The sequence below is a fragment of the Mus caroli genome, chromosome 2 (genome assembly GCF_900094665.2).
Source record: "Mus caroli chromosome 2, CAROLI_EIJ_v1.1, whole genome shotgun sequence".
Lineage (NCBI taxonomy): Eukaryota > Metazoa > Chordata > Mammalia > Rodentia > Muridae > Mus > Mus caroli.
The window spans coordinates 54,117,727-54,141,844 of record NC_034571.1 but is presented as its reverse complement, the minus strand read 5'-3'; the positions used below and the strand labels follow the sequence as shown (position 1 = coordinate 54,141,844).

The 24,118-nt window shown below is 42.2% G+C and overlaps 1 protein-coding gene across 24 annotated transcripts in view; it reads right to left on the bottom strand.

Annotated features, from left to right (window-relative positions):
• Positions 1–24,118, bottom strand: part of Pkp4 (plakophilin 4) — a 207,451-nt gene that overhangs the window by 59,984 nt on the left and 123,349 nt on the right. For 22 of the 24 annotated variants that reach the window (XM_021155577.2, XM_021155580.2, XM_029474661.1 and 19 more), the window contains one exon: positions 8,660–8,694. The exons of the other annotated variants lie outside the window; for them this stretch is intronic. In XM_021155577.2, the coding sequence (XP_021011236.1) occupies positions 8,660–8,694 (35 nt within the window). The remainder of the gene's footprint in view (positions 1–8,659; positions 8,695–24,118) is intronic. 24 annotated transcript variants of the gene reach the window in all.

The following is a 24,118-nucleotide window of genomic DNA, read 5'->3' as shown; positions in this document are numbered from 1 at the left end:
AAAAAAAAAAAAAAAAAAAAAAAAAAAAAGAAAAATTGTCTTAAGTCTCCTCTCTCATTTACCTTCAGATTTTGTGTCTGGGGTCTTTAAGCTCACTCTGGTGGCAGACCTTGTATCTAGTTATACATTTGAGAAGTAAAAATCTCTATATAAACAAAATGGAGAACCTGCCTTTATAGTCTTAAACTTGGCAGGCTACATGACCTTCTAATGTCACACAGGTCAGAGACAGGTGGACAACATTCACAAACCATGACATTTTCGTACACCGTATACACACTGAATGAACAGAGCACTGTGAAGGTAAATAATCGCTTTAAAAGTTGTATGACAATCACTTCCTGTCCCTTCCACATTTCTTGTCAAATATCAAAAGTCCTAACTATACACCTCATTTTCTCCTCCTCATCTGAATCTGCGGGGCACGGGCAAGTGCCCTGTGGGTCCACTTCAAGGTCCCCCATTTCACTGCCCCGTGTCTTTTGCTGACTCATTCTTTGAGAAGCTCTAATCTTTTTGGCCTCTTGAACTTCTTCCTTTTGAGAACCAATGCTTCAACCCTCAATCAATCTTCATTAATCTTTTCAATATTACTTTCTAGGAACCACGTTAGTGTTAACACCAGAGGGCCTGGCCAGGCCTGGTGGTTCAGGCCTGTAATCTTGGTCACTTGGAAGCCTGATGCAGGAAGATCCCAAGTTCAAGGCCTCTCCAGGCTACAGACGGACTTGACTGAGAAATTCTGAGCCCGTCTCAAAATAAAAGTAAAAGGGGCTGGGGATGAGTTCATGGTGGGTGGGAGAGAGAGACTGTCTTGCATGCATAAGGCACTAGTTTTATACGCACTTAAAAAAATCCCGCCGGGCGTGGTGGCCCACGCCTTTAATCCTAGCACTCGGGAGGCAGAGGCAGGCAGATTTCTGAGTTCGAGGCCAGCCTGGTCTACAAAGTGAGTTCCAGGACAGCCAGGGCTATACCAAGAAACCCTGTCTCGAAAAACCAAAAAACCAAAAAAACCCCTCCACTCATAAACAAGAACAGCAACGGGTTTCATTGACCGTGTGGTGGGTAGATAGTTGCATGTCTTTCAGCTCTGCAACTCAGGTGCTTTCTCTAATCTAGTTTTCTGGTGCTCTGCCCCCTCCACCTCACACACAGAATTTTTTTTTTTTAAATAAAATAAAAAAATTTATTTTGAGGCAGGGTCTCAGTATGTAACACTGGTTAGACTAGAACTTTTCATGTAGACCCAGACTGTCCTTCAAGCCCTGGGAAGGACAAGGCCTTTTTTTTTTTTTTTAATTAGGTATTTTCCTCGTTTACATTTTCAATGCAGAATTTCTTAAACTGGCAACTTTTTAGTTATAGTGATTTTTTTCCCCCCTCCTGGAACAGAAAAACTGTGAAATTGTGATCTGTAGCAACTCACGTTTCACAAGCTATGGCCAGAGCACGGAAGCAACAACCAGTGATCACTGATAAAAGAACAAATCTTGGCTCCACAAGCTTCTTTCTGACGGCCAGACACAGTTATATTTGTACAAAAAACCCCAGCAACAACAAAAACCAAAACCAAAAGCTGCATCCAAAGGCTTCTTTCCACAGTGTGTGAACCAGTCTATGTGCCTGAGTCTGCAGTCTTGTGCCCTTTGCCCTTTATTATTTCAGTACATGTTTTCTAGGATTCTGATGTTATTCTCTACTTCATTATACACTGTCTTAAAAGTTGCCTCTAGCTTTGAAGGATCATAAGCAACTGTACAAATACGTGACATGTTAAGAGATCTGTGAGGATGAATGACGAATGTGATACCCTCACCCAAGAGACAGAGGCAGCACGGGCCGCCGCCGCCGCCACCTCCGAACTGTCAGAGCAGAATGCAGGTTACTAGACATGTCAGGCTAAGGAAAATACAGAGCAGAGACACAAAACAGTACATTCTCGTCCTCTACTAGACAAAAAGAAGTGCACCAGTGCTTTAAAAAGTGAAACTGTGGTGTCAGGTACAGAATGCAGAGGAATGAAGAAGAGGTCGGACAGACAGACAGCACAGAGCTGAGGGAAGCCAGTGCTTCAGGGCATTCGGTAGAGACCCACCTGCAGGATGCAAAGGGTGTGACTGCCATCTTTTCCTCATCCTTTGGTTAGAGTCTCTTTCCAAAAAGCCTACCACTCTTAGGCTAAATACCACCCACCAACCATCTACCAACCACCAAGTCAAACCAGACTTTCCTGAGCTGAATTAGACAGAAATGGAAATCTCTGAGCTCAGTGCATCCCAAGTTCTTCCTTAGATGCTGCAGTAAGTTGTCTATTTAAAAACAAAACTCAACAGCTGGGCTCAGTTTTGGCATTTCAGCGGAAGGTAGCATCCTCCACACTGGGCGTGGCTATCGATTCACCTTCTTGCTGGAAGGCTTCTTGCTGGAAGGGATGAACTTTTCAAATTAAATCTGTAAAACCTCAAAGAGGGAGGGAAAAAACCCAGAGAAATTGTCTGCAAGTAAAAGCAAAGTATGAAGAAGATAAAAGCTGTGCTAGACCTTCAGACCCTGCCCTTCTATGAAGTCTTTTCTTCTACAGGAGCCAAGGCAAAGAATGGTGGTGTCTTCTGTTGAGACCAAGCCAAAAACACAGCACACTGAAGCCCTTGAAAATATTTTTCTCATGTTAAAGCCACCCCTGCTCATTCTGGGCAGGATTGTCACAGTGTGTTCTTTCTGTTCTACACACAGAGAACTAATACAATAAGGTTTACAGTAAAAAGAACACTAAAACCATCATTTTACTCCAATTATTAACTTACACTCGAACTTGGAAAAGGCCATCTATTATCTGTTAGAAAAAGGAGCATAAAAGGAATCAGATTTTACTTTTACTCATAAAATCAATTTTCCTGACCTTGTAGCTAAAGAGTTACTGTCATGGCCGCAGTTCAGCTGCCACAGGCATGGGTATAAAGCGGATGAGCATCAGAAAAACACAATAATGCTGTGATGGGAAAAGAACAACTATTACCATCTGTGGCTGTAAGATCTGAAAGTGAGGCCTGCCTGCCCTGGAAAACCATAACTACATGACTCTAAGGCCCAGTTGGGGTAAGAGTCTGGGCTATGGTGCTCTAAGAAACAGAAGGGGCCAGGTCATTCAGGGTGGGAAGAAGGGCCCTGCTGCGGTGAGGGCAGCTGAATTGCTAAAGTTGATCCCTGAGCTGGGGGAGATATGTGGGCAGCATTTAACTGCTATGTATGTAAGTTAAGTATATTTAATGCTTATATATCCATATATTTTATGTATTCTTATATATTTCACACATAATGCAATGATTGCACTGCCTGCTGGGGTGACAAAAGCTAAAAATGGACACACACACCCTCTTTAAGAAAACCATCCCGGGGCCTAGCAAACACATAAGTGAATGCTCACAGTCAGCTATTGGATGGATCACAGGGCTCCCAATGGAGAAGCTAGAGAAAGTATCCAAGGAGCTAAAGAGATCTGCAACCCTGTAGGTGGAACAACATTATGAACTAACCAGTACCCTGGAGCTCGTGTCTCTAGCTGCATATGTATCAAAAGATGGCCTAGTCAGCCATCACTGGAAAGAGAGGCCCATTGGACTTGCAAACTTTATATGCCCCAGTACAGGGGAATGCTAGGGCCAAAAAGTGGGAATGGGTGGGTAGGGGAGTGGGGGAGGGGTATGGGGGACTTTTGGAATAGCATTGGAAATGTAATTGAGGAAAATACGTAATAAAAAATATTTAAAAAAAAAAAAAAGAAAGAAAACCATCAAGCCTGTCAACGGATATTTGCTACTTGCCGATGACATGAGTCCTGATAATGGGGGTCAGAGTGTGGAGATGAGGGAGGAAGGTCAAGGAGTCCTAAACACTGCATTCCCCACCGTACATCTTCATCTGTCTGTACCATGCATCACAAACATAGGAACACCAACGTCTGTCAGGCGCTGGTAGCTAAAACCCTAGCTGCCCTCTCTAGTTCAAGAAGCTAGGCAGCAGCTGCTGGGTGGGCAAGAACAGCAGAGAAGACAAGTACCAGCCCATCTCAGTTCCAGACAGGATTTCTGCCATAGGATGCTTCTTCCTGGTTCCAACAAATGTAAAAACAAATCTCACCCAATCTCTGCCTCCTCCGAGACTCTGACAGAGTCAAGCACCCTGCCACCCCCGGCCCTCGGAACAGAGGCAGACACTTAGGTTCATCAGTCTCTAGGGTGCTCGCTTTCCAGATCTTCCCAACCCTACTTTCGCAGCCCACGGGCTCTCTGCCTCAAATTGCCTGTATTTAACTAGCTGGCGTGGGTTCTGCTTCCCCAGCCAAAGACTGACGAAGAGACACAGCTGTTATTATTGCTGGACCATAAGTAACTCTTACCCATCACACAGTACCCTCCAATAGGAAAGAAAAAGTGCTAACACTAAGGATAATTTATATTTTCAAGGTACAAAAGACATCAAGGAGAAACTAAACGGCTCAATCTCATATACTTGGGAGGGAGGGGAAGCAACTTGGTCACATACATTGAGGATCTTAATACTGTATGTATACACCTCACATGCTTTCTTTCAAAAAATCCAGGAGATGCATTTTTATATGGTTATGTTATCACACTGATTTACAGCAAAAATCAGAAAATTCTAATGTTGAATAATAGTACATATACAAGCATGGAACATATTTCTCAACATTCTCAGGCATCTTCCTGCCAGTTATAGTAGTTATAGTCTCTGCTCCAATTCTCCATTAAATCTGAATATCTGAAGAGGGTGAGGCTTCTGCTCTAGACGCTGGAAACCATACACACATTCAAGGTGTCAAGAAATCCTTCCTATGTAATACTAAAGATCAATCAATAGAGGAATTTCATACTTAACACACTAAGCATCTGGGGAGGCAGCAGCTAGCTTGGTCTACATAGAGAGTTCCAGGGCAGCCTGGTCTACATAGAGAGACCCTGACTTAAAAAGCAAACAAACAGCAAACATAACTGCACATCAGTGCTCTCAAGTTTACTTACAAGGGCAACTATATGTGTAATTCACAGACAATTGAGATGAGATTAATTATAAGTAATTAGTTTATACTTTTTTATATTGTAAAATACCAATTAGGTATGTGACAAGCACATTGAAAATGATGTTTTTTTTTTTTTTTTTCTAATAGTAAAAAAGATGGGGAGGGCAGATAGGAAGACTAAAGGATAAGCTTTGCTATTCCCCAGTGCTTGAAGAAGTAAGAAAAAACTGACGCTGGCCATCACTGAGGTGCAAACAGATGATGAGGAGATACCTCGCCACACGTGCCAGGACAGCTATAGTACACCCCAAGTGTGGGAAGGGATGTGAAAGCCCTGTGCTTTATTGGTGGGAATGTTACAAAGGCACAGCCACGCTGGAAACCATTTTACCAATTGTTTAAAAACTCTGAGTTACAAGCTGGCTGGGCGATTGTTCTTAGTTATATGTACAGTAAAAATATACATGTACAGGTTTTCATAAATATTCAAAGCAATGGCCGAAAGGAGGACAAGTGCCTATCAACTGCTGAGTGGGTAAAGACCGTGTTCTCCAGTATCCCAAGGGAGATTATTTACCAATAAGGACAGAGTGCCGACACACACACACACAGGGTGAATCTTGAGAACACAATGCTCTCTGAAAGAGGTCTATCATGAGGGGCCACACCTTGTACAAACCCAGATACTAAAATGTCTGGAACTGGAAAATTCCTAAGTTCATAAAGAAAGACAACAGTGGCTGCTTAAGATTAGTAGTTTTGGGTAGAAAATGATACTGACTTATAAAATGTGTGTGGCATCTTTACAGGTAATGATAATGTTCTGAAATTGACTGTGGTGATGTGGGCACAACTCTGTATATTTTAATGATTTTGAAATGTGTAGAAGTGTAAATTGTAGAGCATGTGAGTTATACCTCAATGAGGTTATAATATCAAGAAGACAGAAAGAGCTACAAGGGAAACAGTATGGTCAGAGTCACATCATACATGCTAAATGTGCAATAAAGAAAACACCATAAGCTGTGTATGGTGAATCCCAGCATGAAGGAGCTGAGCCAGGCCAGACTGGGATGTGACTCAGTGAGTTCCAGGACAGCCTGGGGTGCACAGAAAGGCTCTGCTGTTAAAAAAAAAAAGAAAAGAAAAAAAAGAAAGAAAGAAAAGAAAAAAGGAGAGAAAGAAAGAGGAGGAAGAGGTGGTGGAAGAAGAGGAGGAGGAAGGGAGGTGGGTGGCAATGGCTGTCGGCAAGGCAGGATTTACAACTGTACTAATGTCCTGTGAGGCTACCAAGAGTTCCCAACCTTTTGACATTGCAACATGACACTGTCATCTACCAAGTTCATGATCAAGAGTATACAACTGAGGTGAGAAAGAGAGAGAGAGCGAGAGAGAGAGAGAAAGAGAGAGAAGCAAACAAACCAACAATTTGTAGAAATAGAAAAAAGTTTCCCTGATTTGTGTGTCGTGGCATTCCTGGCCTCTCAGGAATGCCTGGGATCACAGACTGTCTGTTGGACACGCCTTCAGTGTAAGACTTTCAAGAGCACCTCGAGAACAGTAGTTAAGAATCAAAATAAGCTCTTTGGTGTTTTAAAAACTTACAACATTTTGTAATTTTTTTCTAAATATATATTCTGTCCTAAACTAACACAGTTGCCCCTCTTAGACAGAGGGTTTTTCTTTAATTTTTCCTAAGGAATGCCCATTTTCTAGGTCCCTGTGCAGAGAGGAAAATGAAACTTTCCAAGGGCTTCAAGTTCAGTTGTGAATCTAATGTACGTGCCCTCAAGCCTTCTTGACATTTACTGTCCATTCATATATGAGTGTATTCATTCACTTAGGTCAGCCAGGCCGGCATCGGTCGTCCTGCTCTTTGTGATGACCTGACACACTGTGACAAAGTAGGGAAAGAAGAATTGTCCCAATTGACACCCCGGGGCTCCTCGGGTTTCAGATCATCTCTGATTACCTCCCAGGAGCAGCGAGCAGGGCTGCTCTCCAGGTTCCAGCCTAGCTGCTGCTCAGACGGCCCGTTCCACAGCACTCTGGGTACATGTCTGAAGCACTTGGTCAAATGTGACTGTGCAGAGAACTATCTGCTCAACAGGAACGCTTTCCTGCACCCTGGACTGGGGCTTGCTTTAACATTTATACCTCACTACTGAATATCCCGTTGCTCCGTTTACCATCAAATCTAGCATGCCCAACATCAAAGTCCAAAGTGTCCCAGAGACTGGCTCTCCATTCTAACTCACCTAGTTTTTCAATGAAGCTGCCCTCCTAAACTGCTCAAGACCTCAAGGCTTGGCCACACTAAGCCACTCTCCACATCGAGCAATAACCTAGTCCAGATGTTCCCACACCAAATTAGCAGTGTGTTTCCAGCCAGTCTTTCTTTGCTATATTTTTCTTCCCTCTAATCTATAACTATGCTGTCTTTCAGAGGATGTTTAAACTACATGACTTCTCTTTAAGGGCTTCCAGGGTCTCTTCATAGCTACTGAGAGATTAAATGTCCCTGATGGTCTAATTCAGCCTTCTAATATCTAATATCTCTCTTTAAAACCTAGTTTCAAATATTCCCACACAATGCTGCTACTGTGTGTTCTGTCTGGTGTGAATGCTTCCTCTCTAGTCTGGTGGAGGTGAAGACTGGGTGGGGCTTAGGGCTCATCTCTGCATAGCTATCTCAGAAGTGACCATCTATAACATGAAATTCCACCTTATTTCCAAGGTAGCCACATATTCTCCTATGGAGTATCTTCCCTTTTACTAACTGTAGGTGATCTTGTGAGTAGGAGCAGTTTGAACAAAAATCATTGTCGGCTAGCAGTGTGAACGGCATTAGAATTCTGTGGTCAAATGCAGATTAAGCTTAGATACTGGGCATCTGCTGCTGACTTGCTCACCTTATAACCTCCATCTGGCCTGGTAGTGCGAGGACCAGGTGGGCGGTGCTAAGACGATGTGCAGGGTGCAGGGTGCAGAACATCCAACACATGGTGTAGGAGCTTGATTACCACAAGCTGAGTGAAGACTGAATGTAACCCTTGGGATAGGGGCAGATACTCTTTGTAATGGAATTCACCCTTCCCATCACAGGTTTAGGGGAAGATACACAAGCTATATCAAAGCCTACTATACTATACAGCAGGATTAGCAGATATCTTACATGGAAGAATATAAGCTGAACATTCAAGTAACTCTAAGTATGAACAACAATGAGACATCTGATGGAGATGAGTCATTATCCTTTTACAATAACCTTCCTGGTGTCCCCTTTGTTTCCTTGCAACGAAAAGCTTCAGAAACACAGCTGCTATTAAGGGAATTGCTGTGCAATGCTGTAACTTTCAATTATGCTAAAGGATGAAGGATTCAGCAACTACTACACCAGAGCGAAGTAGTGCAGTCTCAGTACTGCCAAGAGCTCTGCTTGGCTTACTCCATCAAGGGGTAGGGAGTTAAAGAATACGATAAGTAGGAGTTAGGGATTCGGCTCAGTGGCAGAGCATTCGCCTAGCTTGCACAGGCCATGGCTGCTAGCTAAGTAGCTGCTTCTTTATTTGGATCTAAAACAAAAAACAATTTTTACATAATTAAAAAAAACCATACCTGTTGATCTCCAAGGAAATGACTTTTCAGTTGAGCTAGAGAAAAAGAAAAAAAAAAAAAGAGGTTTTGTCATAGAATTAATTTGTGGGCTTAGTTTGCATTTCAAAACTATTTGTTACATCTAATTATGTAAATGAATAAAAAACCTCAAATAAAATTCAAAATTACCCATCTTCATTACTTTTTAAGCTGTATTTTGTACTTGGAAACTAGGCAGATTATAAAGAGATGCAGAACTGAGCGTATTAACAGAGGTGGCATTTGTGGTGCCGGGAAACCACAGGCGTATCAGATACATTTGAAAAGACCCCAATAACCACTAGAAAGGAAGCCATGAGAGACCCCCATAGACAAGCAAGTTAACGGGCATGCTTTGCATCAAAAGTTACCTTATAAAAAGCTAAAGTATACACTAAAAATCATTACAACAGGGCAGTATCTGAGTTAGTTTCCTTAGCAGTGGTTCTCAACCTGTGTGCCGCAACCACTTTGGGGCCTGGAAAGACCCTTTCACAGGAGTCGCCTAAGACCATTGGAAATTCCAACACGGATATTTACATCATGATTTCTAACAGTAGCAAAGTTACAGTTTAAATAGTATGAAAATCATTTTATGGTTAGGAGTCACCTCAACATGAGGAGCTGTATTAAAGAGTCTCAGTATTAGGAAGGTTGGGGGCCACTGGCTTATACTTTATGTATATAGAAAACAATTTCCATGTGAAAATATATTTGTTCACCTTTTTGCCTTTCTCTTCCATGGATCAATTGACACAGGACAGTATGACATTAGCGGACAGTGAGATAGAACACAGACTAGATGATTAAGCATTGCACTTAAGATATGTATTTCCATTTTGAATATACTAGCTCTTTTATCATATGCACAATAATTTTGTCACAGGGCCATAAGTAAATTTATTTTTGGCAACTAGAAATGCTGAGGTCAAACCTAACATGCTACTTGCTATCATTCCAAAACCAGTATGCCTAAACACTGAGACAGATACACACACACACACACACACACACACACACACACAAAAGCAAAGTTATTAAGTTATTCCTTTGGGGTAAGAACATAGATTTTTTTTTTCTTTAAAGTTTATGAAAGAGCTGTAACTCTGAGCTTAAATAAACACATAGAGCTCACAGAGGGTCACCTGCCAGAGCTGCGGCTCTACACGCCTCTCTAACTCCTTGCCATCTTCCCCAAGAATTAAAAAGATGGGAGGGACTTTTGCTCGGTGAAAATGTGTGTGATTGCCCCCCTTTCCATCATGGGCACAGCCGGTCACATGCCAGGGCCAGGACTCAGTTGCAAGCAGGGTAACTGCTCCCATGAATGGAGTCAATCAGCGAATACTCATCTTGTCTGAGCTCTGAGCCTGTGGCTCCAGCTAGTGTGCTCTTTTACCCCATTGCAAAAGGCACAGCTGGTGGTGGATGGGGAACTGCGAGCAAATCTCACTGAGGGCTACTTGCCTTGTTCCTGGTGGCAGGTCCCAACCGTCCTCCAGCTCTCCAGCTTAGAAAGTAGTTTCTTTCTTGCAATGAGTTTCTGTTTCTTAGAACTTTTTTTGTTTTGTTTTTTTTTCGAGACAGGGTTTCTCTGTGTAGCCCTGGCTGTCCTGGAACTCACTCTGTAGACCAGGCTGGCCTCGAACTCAGAAATCCACCTGCCTCTGCCTCCCAAATGCTGGGATTAAAGGCGTGCGCCACCACTGCCCAGCTTCTCAGAACTTTTGTTACTTCATTTTATTCACAAAAATAGTTCTCCAAACACTAGGACTGATAATGTCTCACTGTATAGTTGTCAAAACAATCAGGTCTTATGTCAATATTAATACCTGCTGCTAACCAAACTGCCATCCAGAACAGCTTCATAACAGCCTGTGCAGCTTCGACTACCATGGGAGTTTAACTTTAATGGAACACTCTATAATGGCTTTCATCTTTGCAACTACCAACCTTATCAAGCCACTCTGGGCTTCTGCTCAGAGTAGCAGAGGCTGTGGCTGTGTGGCTCCACTCTGCCATGGGCCCAGCCTCCTGCCTGCCTGGCATACAGGAGACGCTTTAGACGCAATGTTACTTCACAAAATGTGAGAAGCACTGAGCAGTGCACTGCTCTGGGTAATGAGGTAAATACTGAGGAGAGGCCTAACTGTGCTCAAGCAGATAACTTATTTCACCCTTTGTCATGAGGAGCAGGTACCAACAGATTGTTTTGTATGGTTTTTTTTTTTTTTTTGGTTGTTGTTGTTGGGGGGGAGGGATGGGACAAAAAAAAAAATCAGACAAATTGCATCTGAGTGCTGAAAAGGACTTAGGTACCCTAAACACAGCAGGGCATACCTAAGTCAATGGGAATCTTCAGCTAAAATCATCTTCCTATTCCTATTTAAAGTAATGTACATAACTCATTAGGAAGATAAGCTAATAATGAACATTAAAAATAAGCCAAATTGCAAAGGTATGCGGAAGAGCACAGATTACCCAGTTAAGCTGACAGGGAACTGACAATATCGTGTAGTAACTACAGTGTGTGTTCTTCAGAACAGTGCATTCAAAGTTCTTACTTTAAGGGAGTCTCAAACTGCTCACTCTGTGACTCCAGGACTGAAGAACAAAATACACAGGATCTGAAATGCTGCTTAATAACTCACTCTGCTCTAGAGCTGTGAGAGTCAGATTCATGGGAGAGACAGCAGAGGCAGCTTCAGCCGGGAAGGATAGGCCCGCTTCCTTCCCTTTCTCCACTCCCCGCACCATCTATTCCTAGAAGCACTTCCCAACTGACGCTGGCTGCCTACCATGTGTCTACAGGCACTGTGCCCACAGGACTCCGCCCTGGCTCCTTTTCACGTCCCTTCTGAAGGTGCCAAGTAGCTTGTGTTCTAGGATCTTCCACTGGAATGTGAAAGACATTTCACACACAATGACTGAATCATCAACAAAAGTTCTGTGTCAATAGGAAAATATCGTCATAATTTTAAATAACTTAAATTAACTAACCATCATTTAAATGGATGGTTCATATGCTCAGAATTGTTCAGGTCAGGAGATGGAGAACGAATAAAAAGAAGATTACTGGCAAATTAGCCATCAAAGCTTTGAATTTTAAGTAAAATATTAGTTTGTCTTAAAACTTATTTTAGGCAGGGACTATGCATTTTTTGTGCTTCATAAAATATATAGAAATCAATGTAAAATTCTATTCATATGGAATTAGTTTTCATTTGTAGATAAAAATGGTTTCTTAGAGTTGCACATTGTGTTTGAAAATCTTCCTGAATTTGGTCTTTTGTCAGGAGTCAAGAAACTTGCTTGTTCATACTCTGCCAAGGCCCGAGGGCTGTCTAATGAGCAGGCTACAAGAAGTCACATAAGAAGAATGAGTGGTGACTTGAGCATTTGCCAGGGACACAGCCACTGCAGTGAGTACTGCCCCATGGACACAGCCACTGCAGTGAGTACTGCCCTATGGACACAGCCACTGCAGTGAGTACTGCCCCATGGACACAGCCACTGCAGTGAACACTGCTCCTGGCCACCAAGGCTTAGAATCTGGCTCATGAGCCTTGAGAGCCTATGAATCAATATGTAATCATCCCTCTCTCTGCTTATGCAACCAGGAAAGAAGGCTTGCTGGTAACTACAAATCACACCTGGCTCATCATAAGACTAACAAACACCACAGCAGGTCCTGTGAAATGAGCCCAGTATTTTCAACCCCACTTCATGCTCAACATGTTACAATTCTTTCCACTCTATTAGCACCATGGGTCACTCAGCCTGAAAAGCATGAGTTATTCCCTGCCCGGGGCACCCAAGTCTTTTCCACTCACACAAATGCTGCAGAAGCTCACGCATGGCTCTCACTGGGGGCACCCCCACTACCGGTGACATAGGTTGGGCATCCATCCTTTGATCCTATTTAGGCTGCAACATTCTGACTTTCTTCTAATCGGTCTTGTCTTCTTATCCTTTCAGGCTGTCTCCTGCTGTTGCTACTGAGTTTTACCAAATAGCAATAAATGGGTAGCATTCCCCCACTGCTAAAGTACAGACAGACCCACAGAAGACAAAATGCAAACATCTGAGGGTGGTCCAGGAGGTCCTTGCCACCTGGTCCCTTTAGTTTGCCCTTTCCCACACAAGCCTACATTCCAGGAACTCGCAAGTACTTGAACTTGCCTCATGTGCCAGGCTGCTTCACACTTTGAATGCTATTTTGGGGCAAGAATGTGTGAAGCTGTCTAAAAATTCTTTTAAGACTTGTTTGAATGCCAGGGCTGCTGTTCAGGTACCATGTAACTACATATGTATGCACTGTATACAGGAAACTAAGCAGTCTAGTGAGGCTCAAGTTTACTTTGTGTCACTTCCTATGAGGAGGAACATTCTCAGAAAATGCTTCCCCTCCCCTGCCTATTGTGAACTGCCTGACTGGGGAGGCGGTGGGGAGGTCACAGTGAAGATAAGAGTGGAGTGACAGACCCTCTGCCAAGCCATCTCCTTACCCTTCTCAGGTCTGTGTTTATCACTCAGATGCAAAGAACTTTCAATGACTGAAGCAATTAGCCATGGGCAATAACAAATTAAACTTCACTTACGAGAACTACTCCAGAAACTGTAAATATAGCATGGGCCCTACTGTCTGGACTGACTGTGTACTCCTCAATGACCTGGAAGGTCCTTCAAGAAACAGGAATGGGAGTTGATCCCTTGCTCCTTTTCATTGAGAGCGTGCCCAATCACTCACTTCTGCTTCTCATGATCACAACTGTGGTAGTTCCTGGTTTCTGGTTCCAGACCATGGACGGCTCTTCTTACGGGAGAGACTGTGCCCTGATTCCATCCAGAACTGAATAGGATACTGGAATGCCTCAATAGGAATTTTTTAGGGCTGTTCAATTTTAAAAGTAAATTCTAAGTGATTTTCAATCATTTCTTTTTTTTTTTTTTAAACAAAAGAGGCAGATTAACCATTTTATGATGCAGGTTTCTTGAATGTTCTTGGCTTTTTGCTGAGAATACCTCTTTTAAAATATAACACCTACAGAAAGACTAGAACTTCAAAGCATTAGTCCCATTGTCAGGAGAAATTTCCCTTTAGTGTGACTCCCATCAGCCATGTCCTGGGCTCAGTTTACCCTACCACTTGGTATGGAAGAAGCAGGGCCTCCCTAGTGCTCAAAGTTCCAAGAACTATTACCATCCACCGACAGGTAACTGTCCTATGCTTGGGAGGGGCCTCATCTGTAGCTTTCTAAAGGCAGATGGTGAGGAAACGCAGTTTCTCCCTCAGACTCATCCTCCGAGTGTCAGAACAAGTCGGACATCAGACAAAATTCAACAACAATCTTGATAGTTTTTCCTCACCAAGCACAGATACTCGCCATCCTTACACTACCTAAGTAACGAACAGCAAAGTCAATCAATAAAATAGATGCTAACAAGGGAGTTTGCCTTATCTTCTTGAAGATCAAGGAATAGGGAAGGCAAACTGAAACCATCAATCCCTAAGAGGCTTGAAGACCCTGGTTTTAAAAATTCATTAGCCAAGGCAGGAGGAACTGCCTGCAGTCTGAAAGCTATTCTTGGTATTTAACTAAACTTCTGGGAAAGTCTTCCGAAAGTACTTAGTGCCCATCCACAGCCTCAACAGACAGAAATCTTCCTCTCCTTCTCCGTCTTAGCTCTAGTAATTCTGTTAGCTGAAGACCGAGACTCATTCTTCCTGGCTATCTGTACAGTTAGCCTTTAGTCCCCTCTCTTCTAGAGGCAACTCCCAATCTCTCAGTAAGGAGGGCGAGTGAAACATGACAATGGCCCTAAGTCAAGATTAGTTATTTTGCATGTTATGAATTTGTCCCCAACAATGGCACAGGTTCGTGGTCTACGAGTCATAACAAATGAGAGAGGGCAAGGGGTCTCTTTGTAGTTACTTAGGAGACCTGAGGGTGGTGTGGAGGTTAGGGAGAGACTGCTCCAGACGAGGAATGATGCCTCTCACGCAGGGCACGACAACTCCCAACAGGAGCCTTGAGCTGTCACCACAGGCAGACAGACATTTGCTTTGGTTCATCCCCACTCCAAACTCACAGAGGGGTAACAAGGTGGCTAGAGAGGGCAGAGCAGATACTCCAAGGCTGTAGGAGAAAGGCAAGGCCTGCAGTCTGACTCGGGTATTTCCTTTCAGTAGTGGCGGCAGGGGTGGAGTCCAGTCTTGGTTTTCTTCGGTCAGTGAGTTTGGTGAACTTTGTGGCACCCATTGCCTCATTTCTACTTATGCTGGTTTCCTGCTTCTCGAGTTTTCATTCAACCTTAAACTCATGCCACATACTTGACTGCAGCTTTAGATCCCCTTTTAACAGCTGTCTAAAATGCCAGGAAAAGGGTAAGATATAAATAAATAATATTATGACCAGTCTTCCAAAGAGAAGACGACTTTTGATGCTTCGTGCAAACACTCCAAGTGGAGGAAACCCAGGGAGCAACAGAGAGAGAACATTTTAGATGATGTTAAATATTCTCTGACAAAAGCATTTTGTGTGAGTGCTTTGAATCTATGAATAAAAGATTTCAGAGACCATATGGGAAGCGAAGATCAAAGAGGATGTGTTACTAGACAAAAATGAGACAAACAGTTCCCTGTGGTATCCCCATAAATTACACAGGAAGTAAGACTTCTGCTGAGGCCCACCCCACAACAGGTGTCCTGATTAGTCAAAGAAATCCAGAGAGAAGGGTTTTCTAACACCCCGGCTAACACAACACCAGGCTCTTCCAATGGACTCAGTCATGATCAGAGATCCTATTCAGGCAAAGGGTCAGTGCATGAATAGACCGGTGGATGGGAAGTGTGTGTTTATGGCCTGTCAAAGGTGGATGGGAAGTATGTGTCCATGGCCTGTCAAAGGCCGTCACATCCCTCACTTCCTGTCTTCTCAACCCCAAAGATGAAGAAGCAGAGAAGGGAAAACTTAAGTTCAGAGTGAAAACCAAGTGTTCAAATAAAAATGTCCTTATCTTTCGGAGTCAGAACAATCCCAGCCTTATAATTTTAAATGAAGGCGGCAATGGTGAGAGGAGCAGGAAAAGAGCTTTTCAAAGAAGGGAAGAGGAGGAGGTCTCTGCATGTCTACTTCTCTACATGAGATTAAATACACCACCAACTCAGGACTCAGCTGTACAGATCTAAGAAAAACACTGATGTTCATAAACTTTCTAATTTATAGTTATAAAGTCTTGTTTTGATGCAAACATGTACTGTAGCAGCCGACTTTTCAGTGTAAAGTGGGGATCCAAACTTGGGACATCACATTTGCACAGCACATGAGATCCATATCCTCAGCTTCTGAAATTTCATTTTAAAAAGGAATTTCAAGGCTGTACTTTCAATGAAATATTGTATTCTGATAATAATGAGCCAGTTTAGATATGCGAAAGCAAATGACTGGGCCAGACATAGTGGTGCAACCTGTAACTACAGTGCTTGGAAGGCCAGGTTGCATCATCCGTATAGTGTCCAGCTAAAAATTCATTTCTGCCTACTGATTAGCCAGACCAATAATTTATGCTTAGATTTTCTGAAGAGGGGGAGGTTCTTCAACTTCTAAGAGAAATTTTGTTCTAATTACAAAAATAAAGAACACAGTACTCTTTTCAAATTTCTGCTTAGCTTCTGCTTCTCACTGGAATTATGTTCTCAAGTCTTGATTTATAGACCAGGGCCATAGGAAGCTATTTCTGTGCTGAGGGAGAAATGAAATCACATGTGGGAGGAGGAGAGATCTAACATCATCAATAACTGTCTGGGGGAAAGAACAGAGCCTGGAGACAGTCAATACCCAGCCACAGCTGCTCTGTACTGCGGCATCTGAAACCAAGCTGAAGGGCTTCAGACTGCTTAAAGCCCTGACTCACCCAACAGCCTCAAATCCACCCGGCCTCCTCTTCTCTTTCGACCACTGCTTCCTACATAAATGCAGAGGAGTTCCAAGCTACCAAAGGCGGGGGTGGGGGGAGGGCATGGGAATGAACCAGAAGGGTTCTCTCAAGACAACATTCTTGAAAGACAGAGGGTGATCTGTAAAGCCTACTCAGGTGGCCAGACCCTTCCAAAGCACAGACACAAAGAGTGTCCGGTGGTCAAGAAAGTTTTAGAGCTCTAGTGTGAATGTCCAGTTTACAACACGACAAGAGAGAGCTAAACAGCTTAATCTTTCCCCTTTACCATTCATGGCCATAAGTCAGCATGTTCCATAAGAAAGGCTTAGGGAAGATATGGAACCAACTGTGAATTATAATCTATAAAATTTTAAAGTCAGAGCTGCTAAAAGTGTCCCTTGATGTCTGCCTGATTCCCTGAGTTTGATTCCCAGCACCTATGTGGTGGAAGGAGAGACCTGAATTCCACTCTCATGCTGTGCGATGCGCACACACCCTCAAATACACGTGATAAAATGAATTTAAAAGTCATGGCTACCAAGCAGTCTCTCTTTAAACTTTCACAGGAATACCATTAGACTATGAAATTTTAAGGGTTTTAGGAAATCACAACTTCTGAGGCATATGACTATATTAATTTTATAAAAATGCAATCAATTAGATATGAAGGGGAAAGGAAGGACTGGGAAGGAGATTTGGGGAGGTCAAGGAGGATGGGGGAGTATAGTGAAGAGATGTATTAACAATACAGAGGTTTGGAAAAGCTATATGAAATCCTACTATTTCATAACACACATACACACACACACACACACACACACACACACACACACACACACACAGGATAATTCATCAGAAACCGGGGCTGCCAAATACAAAGCCAGTTCCGGGTGTGGAGTGCCTCTGTTGGAAGGCAGAGTGTTCTCGAGCGCCCAGAACAACCCAGGCTGGTTATGCTGCTGTTCTCGGCTCCCCAGCAGAACTTGATGGTAAGGCCCTGCTACTGAGATCAACACAACTTTGGTCATAGGACATGGAGAAACAAAGCTGGTAATGACCTGGAAGCTTCCTCTACATTGGCTAGCTTTCACAGTACCAGAGGTGACGTTCAGGCTGCTGGGGGAGCTGAGCGGGTATGTCAGTAACAACCTGGGTACAATAATGACAGGCACAACAAGATACACCCATGGCTGTAATAGTGGCGGGAATGTTCTGGGGTAGCAACAACTTTCTGGTAGAATAAATGTCTTGTACTGCAAATCTGGCCAAGACTGGGCACTCATGGGCCCCAGGGGTGAGCCTAACTATTCGGAGTGTGTTAAGTGGACCTGTACAAATTGTCTTCTACAGGTCGGCAAACTCTCTGACCTCACCAGAAGTGTCTTTGTGCAATGGACGGTGGGGAATGCAGAAACTTATAAGTGGTCAATGTGCAGAGAAAAGGTGTCTTTGGGGTGCTTGGCTACAAATGGGACATATATATCACATTGCCTCCCAGGGACCAGCAGATCTCAGAGGGGACAGAAATACTTCAAGAGCCAGAGGTCAAGGAGGACCACGGCAAAAGAGGATCCCCTGCACATGGCAGGCCTGTCGCACTCATGAACTTACAGAAGCTGTGGTTGCTTACAACCAGATCAAGCCAGTCAACTCTGCAGCATGGATGGTGGTGACACTTGTCCCCATCTCTGGCTGAGGAGCAAAGGACAGCTGACGGTTTCTGGGGAAGGGAGAGTCATTTTTCTTTACGGGTGTGGCTCGTGGTAGGACATCATTCCAGTGGATGGCTCATATACCCATGCGTATATGGGTAACACAAATGGAGTTATTAAAAAAAAAAAAAAAAAAAAAAAAAAAAAAGGACATGAAGTTGAAAGGTCAAAGGACTGGGGTGGGTCTGGGAGGAGTCAGAAGAGAGGGAGGGAACGTAATCCCAATAGATTTGTATGCATCGATGACATCCTCAAAAAATTAATAAAACATCATTTTAATAGGCAAATAAACACCATATAAAAACAGTGATTTTTAAGAACCATTTACTCAAAATTAAGAACTAAACTATCTGATGTTTTAAAATCTGTTCTGCAGCACTTAAAACATAAATAAAATATAATGGATCACCTATCCGATTTTATCCACCTTCCACAAGAAGAGAGCACATGCTAACACTTGGAATTTCTGATAGCCTGAGTCTGATTAGCTCGGCAGCCCAGTGCCATTCACTATGCCCTTCTGTCTCTGTAACTCCCCGGATGCTTTCTAAAAGGAGATGCTGAGGCAATTTTTAGCAAGTAGACACCATAGTGACTGTTTTCTATTTTACAATGTGTCACACCGGACCCTCAATTCCAGACTTCTAGCGGTCTCCCTTTTGATGCTAGCATTTGATGAGATGGGATCCAGGTGTGTATACACCCCGCTTTCACTGAAAACCTGCTACCTCTCAGCTGAGAGCTTCAGCAGATACCAGTGGTCATCAAGGGCATGATTTTGTTTGTGCTTGAGAAGGATCACAAAAGGTTTAACATAGGTTTATTCTGAATGGACCGCTCTCTTTGGTAATAGAAGGCATACAGTGTGGGACTGTTTTATAGCCTACCCAACAGTCATCTGACTGAGAAGTATTTTGTCACTGCAGAGAACAAAACACTGCCCTCTACATTCTGTACCTCTTGTGTATCAGCTCTAGTGTCACCCTTGGGAATGTAACTTGCATTTGTTGTGGCTCTAATAGCATTATGATTGATAATACAACTAAAGTGGGGATCAACCAGCAACTGACCCACACTGTAGTAATGTAGGATCCTAAAACACTAATTATTGCTTATTTTTCCATTTAGAAAAAAAGGCTGGAAGGTGCATGATTTTAGTTCGATTATAAGCAACCAAACCACGCAAATCAAATGTTTTATCAAAGATATTGTTGGATGCTAACATTTCAATTGTGTAGTATTAGATTTTTAGGTATGAAACTCTGGAGCCTAGGGCTTTTCTCCCTTAGTGTTAGAGCACTTTTCTCCCTATTTAATCCATGAGGAACACAAATCTGGGAAGATTAGGCTCATTTGTTATTAAGTAGCTCCTGAAGCCCTGGGAGGACAACGATAGGAACAATTCAGACACGTGGAGCTGGCGAAGGGTCAGGGCTTTCCTTTCCCAGGCAGACCTGCCAGGTTCGTTGTCATGGCAAGCTGATTAGCTGCTGAAGATGTGCTAATGGACGGCCCTCACTTTTAGGAAGATAATCACATGTCCAATTTTCCTTTCCAAACATCCTTGGACTAGAGCAACACTGAGCAGTTCTCCGAAGGGTGAAGGAAACATCTCACCACACATCATTGTCTGCTCTGACTGTCAAGCAGAACACCAACCAGCTTTTGGCCCCTGAAGATCCAAGTGAACCAACTGAGGGGACCTAACATCTCGCTGAAACAATCGAAGGCATGAGCTGTACTAGTTCAAGTGCTGGTTTCAAGGCTATTTTCCAGAATTTCTGAAAAGTTCTGGTACTTACATGGGTTCCCATATTGTGGCTGGAATTAATTAGTAAAAGCACAAGAGCCTGTGCAGATTCAGGTGGGCACCGTGATGGAGGCCAGGGGCACAATGGCTTTCCTATATCTCACTTCCTATATCCACTATAGGCACACAACACTCAACAGGGAAGTAGGAAGTGGAGGTGGGGGACACTTATTGGTGTCCCTGTGGAAAATACTATTAGGGGAAAATTATATCTTAATGTTAGTCAGGTGTACAATAATAATGAAAACCAAATTAAACCAAACCAGAAATCAAAGTCTACTGGGCAATGATATGATCCTGAGTCCTAATATCTGCAAATGCAACTCTCAATCTTGCAAGAGCAATTCCATGGCTACTCCCTTCTCTACTGTATTACTAGAAAAAAAACATTTTAAACTCAAGGATATAATAAGCAAGGATGGAGCCTGGGTAGCCAGTGCAATCTGTTGAACAGAACTCCCACAAGGTATATATACAGTGTCTGCAACCATGGTAAGCACTGCAGGATCTGCATAATTATACAGGGGGCGGCCCTAGTAGAGTGGAAATCTCAAAGAAGAGACATGCAGATTTATTGCGTCAGGCAACCTCCAGGTTTAGTGAGACACTGTCCTGAGAGTCAGGGGACATCAGATCTTCTCTTGCGGCTTCTGCACATACAGTCAATTCCAGATAAACTGGGGATAAAAGTATGAAATGTAAAAGCCACGAAACCTTAGATGCACAGGAAGCATCCTTTAAAAGTGCACTTGGGCTAGCCTGAAGGCTCGGAGGAGAAGCAAGTTGCTGCCAAGCCTGCCACAGTCAGTTCCTGCAATGCACAGAGCGGAAGGGAAGGCCTGGACTTTCTCCTCGCCAGTGGGACAGCTATGCTTGGACACTGCACATATTTACCATTCCCACACATGACATAAATGCCCATATGTAGAAACTGTGCCTTTCCAGAGTCACACACGTGTGAAACAGAAGACACTTTAAAAAATGCTCATTGTTAAAAAAGATTTTGGTTCTGGAAGTTATCATGTTAAGTAAAATAAAGCAGGTGAAAAAAGACAAATACACCATGCTATCACTTACACATCGAAACTAAAGTTTATCCAAAAGTAGAGAAAGGTGTGGGGCCCTGTGCCACACTGTGCAGAATCCAGAAGTGGGGTAAGAGGGCAGATGACTGGCTGACAGGAACTAATTCTATATCTAGATGGCTAATAGAGAAGATGCTCAATATCTCCCAAAATAAATGGCGTGCCTAAGGTGAGAGATACCAATCAGTCTGGTGTGTTTATTACCAAAAACACATACAAACATAATATAATGCATGATATATATTATATGGTAAAGATAAATTTAAAAGGAACGTTCATTTTAGTTTAAAAATGTTCACTTTTTACTACTTATAAACTTCAACAGAGACGAGCCCAACAGCTTAATAGTGTGATATAGCAGTTTAAAAAATAAATTAACATGTATCAGTGTGGACATATCTCAGGGAGAAAAGGCTAAATGCATAATGACATAGAATATACTGTTTGTGTATATAATTAATCAGTTTTATGTGTAGGGTGTTTTGGCTGCATGCATGTTTAGGTACCACATGAGTGTCTGGTGCCTGAGGAGTCAGAAGAGAATGTTTTGGATTGCAAGGAACTGAAGCTACAAAGGTTGTGGGTCATCTGTGTGTCCTAGGAATCAAACCAGGGTCCTTTGGAAGAGCAGTCAGTACTCTTAACCACTGAGCCATTTCTTCATCCTCACACATGTGAATGTTTAAAAAGCAACAGAAAATGCTATCCACGTGAATGATGCATACTTAGTGAAAAAGCACACGAAGTACATGAGAAGACGATATGCCAGGGGCTAGCGGGGCTAGCTAGGGCAGAAAGAGTAAGGCAAAGAACAATTTTATCTTGTGTTTAATATTTTTCTTTATAGAAAAAATTAAAGTCAATATAAACTTTTTTTTAGTAATTTTGAATTCTGTGTATAAATATTCACAATTGCCACATCTCTAGATTTGGTATTTTTAATATATATATATATATATATATATATATATATATATCACACTTTAAAAATATATACAGATAGTTTTTAAAAAACCTAATGACTCAGAGGCAAGGCTAACAATGTAATTATTAGTTTGGTTCAATAACTCATTAATGTTAAATAACTTATGACTAGTAATTATAGACTATAAACTATGAAAACTGCAGAAATGAAATAATGTTACGTGAATTAAAAGTTTCTTGAATTAGGTAATGGCATGGAATCCACATTTTACATGCATGGGCTTCTGAAGTTTTAAAAGGTATTTTACTCATTAATTAGAAAAAAATTAATACAGCTGGGCTGTTTTCATATTTAATCAAGGGCCTTAGAATAATCTGAAATGATGCTGCTGACTATAAGCAGTCTGTATATGTGGTCCTCACAGCTATGTCACTCATTTAACATGTGTAAATGCTCACTCTAAGAAACAGTGAATTCATTTTAGAATGTTGTGCTGTATAATGTTCTAGATTCATAAGACATTTTATTTCTCATGAAAACCATTTGGCTAATGATTCCGATATTACTTGGTTGCTTGCTTAGTTAAAGTGAGTGTCTAGGATACTGTAGCATGTGCTTGGGCTTGTGCCCCACAGAGCCTAAATCAAATGTATGCACCAGCCATAGCATAGAAAATCCACTTGCGGATTAAATGGCATGAGAAGCAGGAATTAAAAATGCGTTCTGGAAACATGGTGATAAGCTAACCACACTAAAACTGACTTCTGGAGAGCTGAGGCCAGCAGACTCATTTCTACCCTTCCCGACATGGAACTCTCATTGATTATGACAGGAGTTCAGCCATAATAGTGCAGTGTTAGTAAATTTCTCTTGAGCTTACACGATAAATACTGTGGAAATCCCAAAGATTATTACTGAATTACATTCAAATATTAAGGACTTTTTTTTTTTTTTTTTTCATTTCGACTGATTAGAAATGAAGTCAGGGAGCTTTGACCTTTGACCATTAAGGGAGGCACTAGTGACCAGAATCAATAGGCCATAAAGGCATTGATGAGCATAGCAGCTCTGAAATAGCTTGACCTACTATGCAGCAATAAAAAGCTCAGCAATAAAGGATGACTACAGTGACAGAGAGCAGGAGAAAGACTGCAATCAATCATGAGGATGGACGGACAGGACCAAAGGAATCTCCCCAGGGCGCACCAGTACCCTAACTCAAGGAGGAATGGAAGCAAACACTTTGGGCTTTCCCCTAAAAATCAGAGGCAGCACTCTGACAACAGCCAATAATGACTGTCAAGAAGAACGTGGTATGTCCACATAATGCAATATTATTTAGAAATAAAAAAGCATGCTATATAGAAAATAAATCTTGAATGCATGAAGTGAAAATGAAAACATGTCAGACATAAGGGACCAAATGTATGTATGTATGTATGTATGTATGCGTGTATGTATCTCTCTCTCTCTCTCTCTCTCTCTAATCCAGCATGGAGTCACAGACACAGAAAGTAGCCAGAGATGGACAAGAAAGCTAATGGGGTACACCTTTAAGAATGTACTAAAACCCACTGATATCTGTACTTTGATAATTAGAATTTTAAGTTTATATGAAATTGTCTCATTAAACAATCATCTAACAATAAAAATGAAAATCCCCCAAGTTTTGGCTGCTGAAGCCAAAAGTAAATGTTAAAGGGACAGAACTCTATCCAATATCTTTCTAAAGTGGTAAATTAAGTAATAAATGTCATGGAACATACTATTTTATCAAAGACTCGTTATTTTACAAAAGGCATTATTTGAGGCAGTTTATTTTACAGTAATTAAAAAAATATTCACTGAATAAAGATCTGAACCATGAATAAACCTTTTCTGCTAGTGTCAGTCCCAAAACATTTTCAGACTTTTTAATTGTATCACCAGAAGGCTGACAGGCCCCAGATGACCCTATACAATGCAAAA